We start from the raw sequence: 10,342 nt of genomic DNA on the forward strand, positions 1-10,342 counted from the left end.
AAGGCAGTGGTCTTAAAGTGAAATATTTATTTCATCTGTGTTAAAATCTACTTACATATTTAAGAATTTAAGTTCCTGTGTTCCATCAATGAGTTAGAATCTTTGAAGTTGATAGTCTTGGAATCTAAATGTTAACAATCTTTTCCAAGTAATTTTTAGATAGACTAAAATCTGGGAAACACTGCCTGTCCATTTCTTACTAGAACATTTACTTATGATTCTAGAAACCACCATCAGATGGTAACTGTTTGAAAAGTGCATATAGCTAAGGGTACTTACACGGTGAATATTTGTATACTTAGCCCTGAATTGTACCCTACAGTTTTAAAATAAAAATTAAAAGAGGAAAAAAAAAAGAAAGAAAAGGGCATATAGCAATTGCTTTTCTTAGGCATTTTACTGACATTTGGGGAAAAATATTGGTATACATTGTTCATTATAAGTTAGTAATTAAGATTTTCTTATAAAAATAAATAGATATCACATTTTTAAAAGTTTTCAAATATATTCAACAAATAACTCTCTTTCCAAACTGAGAGCAGGTAGATTTAGTGGGTTATAAAAAAAGTTTGGTGGGTTATTACCAGCATTAGCTGAAAGAAATAGACAAGAATAAGGTAAAATAGAATAAAATATCAAAGGATATCATCTATGCAAAGGGGTAAGTTTTACTTTTTGAAACTTACATTTCAACTACTTTGTATGTGCATGGTTGGGGGTAATAAGTAAAATGTATTTTTTACAGTGGATCATGGTCAAATAATATTCAGCAGTCGTGGTGCAGTGCTTAGGAATCAATAATTTCTCTAGAGAGTACTCTCAGTTATTTAAAGGTTTTTCATTGTATGTATCTTTCATTTTCTAAATACATTACATCTAAAATACTGTTGTACAAATATTAAAACTAAACTCTGATAGAGTGTATATGTGTATTTTAAACTATAGGATGGAGTATATAAGTGTAATTCTATTGTTTTTTCTCCTTAGAATTCATTCATTTAACAAATGTTTTTGGGGGTTTCAAATTTTTGTTTGGCCCTCTGCTGGTTTCTAGAGATTTAAAAATAAAAAAAATCAACACCTAAAAACCACTGCCCCAGAATAACTTAGCTCCTAATTTTAACATATAAAATGGCATAAGCATGTTTATAAGTATATAATGCAAGTATGTACATAGTATTGCTATGACATGAAAAAGGAAACATAAAGAATTCTGCATGGAAAAATCAGTTTAGAAGAGCAAATAAGTAATAAAAAAGAAGTAAAATAATTTTTTTTTTATAAAGACATAGCTAGGTGAAATTTGAGTGCAACTTCTCTGAGTTTATACTGTAACACAGAACCTCTCCTAAATAGTCATTACAGTGTGACTGAATCCAATAGAAACAGATTTGTAAAATTCACTAATGGAATTAACAGATCAAAAATTTTGAATATGTTTATAATTCTGGAAATGTATTGAAATATGTATTTTCAAATGAGTTTTACTAAACTGGTACCTAACTATAATAACCCAGATAGGCTATTCTAAAGCAATTTGGACCAAGAATTTTTAGACATATTTACCATGGTAGTCCTATGTACCATTTGTAAAGGATAGGGCAAATGGTTAAGTGTTCGTAAATTCCCAGATCAAATTAAGTATTTATTTATTTATTGTAGCTAAACACAAACAGTATAACATTATAAAAAGCATGAATTGTATTTGTAAGTGTAAGATTTTATTATGTGGGATCAAGATTTATATTACAGATATTTTGACAAATATTAGTTTCTGATCTTAATTTCCACGTGCTTATGTAAGTTTATATTTAAATTTTAGTTTTATATTAGAAATTGATCAACCATATTTTTTTTTTAGATACATGAGTGACTTGTATTTTTTTCTTTATTATGTTTTGCTAGGGTCTGCCAGGCCCACCTGGTGAAAAAGGTGAAAACGGGGATGTTGGTCCCATGGTAAGTTTTTATGTTTGAGTGTTTGATGGGTATCGTGCCAGTGTATCCCAATGACATTTTGTATGTTGACATGTCCCTTTTTCCCAACCAACCTCTATCTTCAACCGTTGGATATTAAAATTCATTCTCTTGAATAGTTTTCTTTTTTCTTTCTCACTTTGGAATAATGTTATATACATCTGTGGTATTCAGTGGATTGTAAGTTCTTAGATATTTTTCATGTCTATGTATATGTATTATTGAGATACAGGTAGCCAACTGCCACACTTTAGTTATTTTCTAGTGTTTAGCTCTGGACTTTTATATGGAGTAGGTATGGCATAGATGATGTTCACATAGGATTTGTGTAATTAGCAAATATTAATACAGAATCAAAAAATAATTGTTGTACTCTGAAACAAATTCTTGATTTAATAAGGAATTCTGTCTTGATTGGAATGCTATGATTTATAATTTTTGCATTGATTGATTCTGGCTTTACTCTAAGACCTGAACCAAAACTTTGAAATACATTATGAAGCACTACCTTAGATATGATAATAATTAGCTAAAATAATTGAAATTCATAATAAAATGTGATCAATGTATGTCTTAATTGCTCTTTTTCTTCAACATTGCCCCAATTTTCACTTACTTCTGAATACATATTTAAAAATTTTAACACTTGTATGTTGTATTTTATTCTCCATAAGGACCATGCCAGATCTATTTTATTATCTGAAATAATTATTATCATCATTAATCAACCTAAATATAATAAATGCATAATAAGTGTTGCTGATGCAAATAACTGATTAACACTTCCAAGTTTTGTCAGATACAGGTCAAGATCCTTTTGAGATATGGTTGCTATAGTTTTCTGAATCACTGATACATTCTCCCTGATCTAATGGTAGTTGGTAATACTAGGGAAGCTTTACAGCCATGGCGTTAGGATAAAATGAGACCTCTAAAAAATACTAATGTCCAAATATTCACTTCAGACTATTTTGATTGCAAGCTTGAAGCAGAGGTTTTTGACAATGAGTACCTCCAATTAATTTAATATGCCACCAGGCAAGAGAATTGTTGTTTTATAAAACAATAGTTATTCTTATTTTCAGTTCTAGAAAACTAAAAATATTTATAAACAATAAAACAAAAATACTTTTATTGAGTTAATGAATCCTACATCTACTGAGGCACCATATCTTGTTCTAGCATTTTCTCTTTCCTAGCATATTATGACATAAATATTTCTAGTTGTATTATGAATACATTGTACCAGACAGTAGCAATAGATATTCTTGTTCCATTTTCTAAACAAATTGCTTTTCTTGAAGTCCTGATCTCCACATAGCTATGTGTAGAGGATCGCTTGCTAAAATGATGTTGTGTCCATCAGGAATGATTTATAACTTGCTATGCTACACTGACTATGGTTTTACAGGCTTAAACGTCCTTTATTTTTCCTAATTACAAAATTAAAATGCTAGAAATGCATTTGAATGTGCATTCTCATAACCTTAATCTTCATCTGTTACAGGGTCCACCTGGTCCTCCAGGCCCAAGGGGCCCACAAGGTCCCAATGGAGCTGATGTAAGAACTGTGAAAACTATGTTAATTATTTGGAGTTGTGTAGATGTCAGTAATATTTCATGGCAGATGCTTTCTGAGATACAGTGGAGATAATCACACTATTAATGAATATTAGAAGTGAATAAGAAGTCAAGGAGGATCTATCTACTCACCCCACTTTATTAGACAGGGAAAGAAATGGACTTTATAGGGAAAAGTCACCCCAAATATAAAAGGAATACACAGTTTATATTCAATATATATTTATTGATGAGTGAGAAATATTCATGGTATTATATGTATTACAATAAAACTATGTTGTTCAAACCAGCATCCTTAGACTGTGCCTTGTATATGATAACTTTTCAATAAATACTTATTGAATTGTTTTAAAGTTTAACCTTTATCTATGACAATAGCATGAGGAGGTGGTTTGTAACTGGCCTTCACTGTACTAACCTAGGTCCTTACTCCAAATATCCTTTTATGCATTCGTGATCAGTGGCTTTTATCTAAAATTGTTGCCTTTTGTGCATAATAATTGCACTTATTATATAAAATCTCTTCTCACAATTGTATAAAGAGAATCTTGTTCAAGGTTAACAATTGTTCTGATAGCTTAGGACTGTGAAATGTAATGGCATATTTATTTTCTTGTTACCATTAGTGGATTTATGGCTTTGAGTATCTCACTCCTTGTGACTTTACCTTTTCACAGTGAAGAAGTATATGCTGTCCTCATTCCTGTAACTTTTCTTGTCTCTATTGCTCTTCTTTATGCCTGCTTTTAATTCTAGCAGGTCGGAGCTGAGTAAAATAGACTAGAAACAGAAGAACTAGAAGAGCTTTTAGATTTTAATTACCTGTAAATGATTGAAAGGAGAAAAGATGGTTTATAAGGGGATTGTGTTTTACATGGGTTATATCATTCTTAACCAGAGTCATCATTTTGATCCACTATGAAATTATCCTGTAAAAATGACCTGAGTATTCTATGGGCAGAGAAATTGAAATCATGTCCCTGGTATTAACTGGCATGACCAGAGCTGAAAAATCTGCTTTATCTTCAAAATCCTAGTAATTTTGAGAAGTCAATGTACTATATTAAATTTTTTGCTATCCAGTAAATTTAATAACTCAACAAAAAGCCATAATTTTGTCCCATTCTTCAAGTGACTCAGATACTCTTGCATATATCTCTCTCTCTTTGACAACAACTAAATATATGTTTATGAACTTCTTATCTCATTATAAGAACATGGATAACCGTATTACTTGTTTTACCTTGCAGGGACCCCAAGGACCCCCAGGATCTGTTGGTTCTGTTGGTGGTGTAGGAGAAAAGGTAAAGATTGTAGTGAATTAAGTAAGGATGTTAATACTATGGGGTAATTTTTTAAGAGTTTCTAACATTACTGTATTTCTAAGCATTTTGCATATATGACTCACATGTCATCTGCTCTAGTCGAAAAAATTACAGTTAAAATGATTTTGAAATATTAAATTTTTGATTGGCAGTTATCATACTTAATGGTGTTCATGTATTATTTCCTTTGGTCAAGGCAACAACCTCATGAGGTTGGCATTATTATTATTATTATCCACATTTGTGAGCTGGGATGCCTAAAGCTTAGAGAACTTCTATAGCTTCATCAAGATTTTTCTCCTTAGAAAGTGGCTAAGTCAGGATCCACTACAATCCATGAATGACTAGTAATACTCAGTATTGAAAATAGAAGGGATTAGTTGATGGAACTGACTTAAAGGGGAAAAAAATCCTTCAAATCACAAAAGAATTAATCATTCATTTTGTCATATTTGAGTTATATTTTTATTAATCATACTCTAACCTGTCTCTGGCACTTTTCAAAATAGTTGGCATGTGCCATAATATATAAGCTCAAAATAACTTTCTTTTCTTGTGCACACGATTTCCTTTCAAAAATCTGCTCTTCCTTTTATGAAAACGACAAAATGCTTCATTGATTTCTTATTTATGATTCATGCTCGATTTTTAATACAATTTTCAAGGAAATTGTCATTGATATTTGCTTGATTGAAAAAATAAATTTATGAGTTTTGATGAAAAAGATAATTAAATTTTATACCATAATACATTATACAATGAAAACAATGGGAAAATTTCCCTAATTTGCTACCTATTGGAAGATATTGGTGATGTAGACTTATCCTAATCTTAATGATTCTGTTTGTGGATCCAAAATCTTTTTGACATATTTTATCTTCCACTTAAAGTCATTTATGTTAGGTAAAATATTTAACTGTCAGCAAAATAGATGTAATAAGTTTAGAATATGTTATTTTAATGTCTACTTATGAACACTCAGATTCTGGTTTTTCGGTTATAATCAATTCTATGTGATTACTCTTCAAACCAGTTCTTAATAAACTCTTCAAAATAGTTTATTGATTACTGACTTAGAGGATTTTTAAGTTATCGTCTAATTCTTATTATATATACAGTCTCTATTCTTTGATTGACTATCTCTTTTTTTATATATTCTTAAATTTTAAGGTTTGTGTTGAAACTCTTTGGGTGGCTGAGGATGGAATTGAACAAAACATTTTCATTGAGTTCAGTTGTCCTGGGAAGAATAACACAAGACAGCCCTGGTCACAGGATATCACTGTATTTAGGCAAATAATATCAACCTTACACCTTTTTCTTTCCTCTTTCCATCATCTCCTTTGACTCTAATGATGATAGCTGCAGGAATTAGTCTCCGGGTTTTTTTCCTAGCCTTTTTAGCTCATCTTACTTGTTTACTAGTTTGTGGATACAGAGGAAACCATTTTGAGTACTTCACTGTTACCCTTGAAGATAGAAGTAGATGCCAGATGTTTGGCATTCTGAAAATTTTTTTTTCCACATAATTTCCCATTAGTTTAAAGCCTATGTAGTAAGTCTTTGTCGACATTGACTCTTATCAGAATGATTAGGTCAATCTGGCTGGTGATTTAACTACTGCATTAAAAATGTACTTGATTTAAAATGTATTACATGAAAAAACACACAGTTTGAATTTTGCATTTTTTTGTGAAAAATGTTTTATGTGATGGAGAGCAGGATAGAAGTAAAACTCGAATCTTCATTCTTCCATTTGAGTCTAATGTAATATAATTTGCTGTACATTGCAGATTACATGATTTCCTTTGAAAAATCTGCTTTCCTTTTATGAAGATGTCAAAATCATTCATTGATTTCTTATTTATGATTCATGCTCAATTTTTAATATAATTTTCAAGAAAATCATCATTGATATTTGCTTGATTCTGGCTAAATGCATCTCCATTTCTATATTGGAAAATTTACTCCCAGTCACTAACAATGAAGGAAAAAAAGCCAGTTCTTTGTGTATACATGGGAGAACCCCCAAAATCCTGGAAATTATTTATTTAAAAATTGTGTATTTATTCTTACATGTTTAAACAGTCAACCTTCAAAGTACTCTCCATTTGATGCAATATGCCTACAGAGATGCTTTTTACAGTGCTCAAAACAGTTTTTGAACTTGTCAATTTTGATGCCTTTTAATGCTTCTGTCATTTTTTGTTTCACCTTTTCCACACAGCAAAACATTTCCCTTTGAGCACTTTTTTTATCTGGAGAAACAAACAAAAAAGTCACTCAGGGCGAGATTGGGTAAATAGGGAGAATGGGGAACAGGTGTCATGCCGTTTTTTGGTCCAAACTGCTGAACACTCAGTGTGGTGTGGGCAGGCTATTTGTGGAAATCACTCATCATTAAATGAACAAATGTGTTGAAAGAATCTCAAAAAAAAAAAAAAAAATTCCTTGAAGCTGAAATCAGCCTCTCCAAACAACACTAGCTGGTGTACTGATGCCCATGGGTTCCTAGGACACCTACCTAGTGAGGGAAGCCTGTACTACAAAGAAGCCCACCCTCCAAAAGATAATTCTGGGTCTTTTGAGGTTCTCCCATGTATATTTGCTGTAATGGCTTTTGCATTTCAATAATTCTCTCAATACAAGGGAATATATCAGATTCTTCATATTTAATATGTATTTTATAACTTTGGACATGCAGAGTCATTCACTGTTTCTTCTGAAAGAAGCATTATCTAAACAAGTAATAACAAGTAACATGGTTATGTAAATAATGATAATTTCATAATCTAGTGCTTTCTATATATTCCAGCATTTTCTCATAACATTTATACCAAGTATTAATCTTTTTTTTTTTTTTTTTGAGTTGGAATCTCACTCTGTCACCCACATTGGAGTGCAGTGGCCGCTCCTGGTCACTGCAGCTTCGACCTGCTGGGCTCCAGCGATCTTTCTGTCTCAGCCTTCCAAGCAGCTGGAACTACAGGCGCGCACTACCACACCCAGCTAATTTTTGATTTATTGTAGAGATGAGGGCTCGTCAAGTTGCCCAGGCGGGTCTTGAACCCACAGGCTCAGGCAATCCACTCACCTCGGGCTCCCAAATCGCTGGGATTACAGGCTGAGCCACCAAGCCCGGCCCAATTATTAATCTTTAGAATGAATATTGAATAGCATCAACACTGGAAATACAGTCTTGTTGCATTTTTAAAATTTTGTCCAGCTTCCTTCAAAAGATTTAGATGCGACATTTTAGATAGTGTTAATATTATTTTAACTAATTGTTATTTATATTGTGCATACTTAGATCTAATAAGCAAAAAGGTAATATTCACATATATTTTTGAACAAATGATAATTAATACATTATTCTTAAAATGAAGACTGCAGTGAAAAGCTCATGCCTAAATTCTGAGTCTTCACCATCTATCATTTTCCTCATTACAAAAATGAAAATAATCTTTTTTAGAGTCTCTGTAATTTTAACTTTATAATTAACAAGACTAAAAAGAACAACAAAGCATATAGAGTGTGACTAAAAAAAAAAAAAATTAGCTACTTTTCCTGTAGTTCTTTCTGTAATACTACCGTGGGCTAATGTGGTACCTAAGTGTATATTTTTGCTGACATTGTCAGAGATTAGTTGGCAGTAAATACATGACTTTATTTCTGGGTTCCCTATTCTGTTCCATTGACCTATATATCTGTTTTTATACCAGAGTCAGGCTGTTTGTTTACCCCAGCCTTGTGGTACATTTTGAAGTCAGGTAGTATGATACTAACTTTGTTCTTTTTACTTAAGATTCCATTAGTTATTCAGTCTCTTTTTTGGTTTATTATGAATTTTAGGTTTTTCTCTAATTATTTGAAAAATGACATGTTCAGTGTAGATGCTCAATAGCTTTCCTGTATTTATCAATAAATATTGTGTGTATATAAAATATTTAATATGAACATTTACAATTGATTTGCAAACTACTTTTATTTAAAATATATAAATAAACTCATAAAAATATCACTAATACATCATTCAATTATACTGAGAGAGTTGAATGATCCTTCTCTTTATAAATAATGTAAATGTGATATTTTATTTGTAAGGTTTATCCAGGAATGCTGCAAATATTTGCTGTTCATATTGAGAGATGAAATAATTTGCACACAATACTACTAGTAAATTTATGGAAAGTACTTGATGTCTTCCACTACTATGTAGATAATTTTAAAGTTAAAATATATATATTTTCTCAAGCAGTAAGATCTATTGTCTAATATAGTCTCTTCTTTGAAATTATGCTTATTGGCCAGGCTCGGTGGCTCAGCCTGCAACCCCAGTACTTTGGGAGGCTTAGGAGAGTGGATTGTCTGAGCCCGTGGGTTCAAGACCCACCTGGGCAACTTGGTGAGACCTCGTCTCTACAGTAAATAAAAAATGAGCTGGGCATGGTAGTGCACCTGTAGTTCCGGCTACTTGGAAGGCTGAGGTGGAAGGATCGCCAGAGCCCAGCAGGTCGGGAGCGTGCCATTGCACTCCAGGCTGGGTGACAGAGTGAGACTCCAACTCAAAAAAAAAGAAAGAAAAAAGAAATTATGTTTTTTTAATATATTTGAAACTAATTTAGGGGTAGGAGGTTTGTGTGGGAAACATCGGAAATACCAGAGTTAAAAATTAAAGAAAATTTATGCCTCACATGTTTTTATCAATTTGCAAGAATGATTTCTGTCTCAGAATTGCTAAACCTGTTTATTTCAGAGTTACTACTAACTGATTTTAAGCAGAAACATGGTACAAGAATATGCTGTTTTACTTTACTGAAATGATTATTTGAACAAGATGTTATATTTTATGCATTTTGAAGTATGTGGCATTAGCAATGGACTTTCATAGCTAAAACCTGATAGCCTAACATATTCATTTATTAGTCTTCTGAGCTATAGAATAGCCATTCATATCTAAACCTGGAAATTTTAAGGCTACCAAATTTATAACATGTATTTACTCTAACAGAGTCATTTTAATTAGTGTTAAAGTACCTTTATATATCACATAATTAGTGTCTTTTCTCTGTGTTCTTTAGATATCTACTAAATATATCCTATCGGATTATTAACAAATATACTACCAAATTATCTGTTGATGTGTTACAGCAAAGAGAAATGGATTCATATTTTAGTGAAAAGCTCTTGTAAACTGTTTAATCAACAAACTTGATTATAAAATGAATATTGATGTAGTACGAATGCATAATTTGTTGGGAAACATACACATATCTGTTTGATGGTTTGGTGATAATCTGGGTTAAAATGCTGGCTTTTAGGTAATGAGTGTGAATCGTAGTGTCAAAACCCATCCAGTTTTGTCTCTTCTCTGGAGAAATAAAAGCATTGAGGTTCGTAATTAAAAAAAAAAAATTCTTACAGGTTGTCAATATCTTTTTTTTTTTTTTTTTTTTTTT

The 10,342-nt window shown here is 31.6% G+C and overlaps 1 protein-coding gene across 1 annotated transcript in view; it reads left to right on the forward strand.

Annotated features, from left to right (window-relative positions):
* The window catches only part of COL11A1 (collagen type XI alpha 1 chain), a gene marked incomplete at its 3' end in the record, with an annotated part of 207,355 nt that overhangs the window by 176,316 nt on the left and 20,697 nt on the right, over positions 1–10,342 (forward strand). The window contains exons 47-49 of the mRNA XM_008074045.1: positions 1,906–1,959; positions 3,485–3,538; positions 4,809–4,862. Coding sequence (XP_008072236.1) covers positions 1,906–1,959; positions 3,485–3,538; positions 4,809–4,862 — 162 coding nt within the window. The remainder of the gene's footprint in view (positions 1–1,905; positions 1,960–3,484; positions 3,539–4,808; positions 4,863–10,342) is intronic.

This window comes from Carlito syrichta, unplaced genomic scaffold (assembly GCF_000164805.1).
Source record: "Carlito syrichta isolate Samal-C Ts95f unplaced genomic scaffold, Tarsius_syrichta-2.0.1 Scaffold316282, whole genome shotgun sequence".
Classification (NCBI taxonomy): Eukaryota; Metazoa; Chordata; class Mammalia; order Primates; family Tarsiidae; genus Carlito; species Carlito syrichta.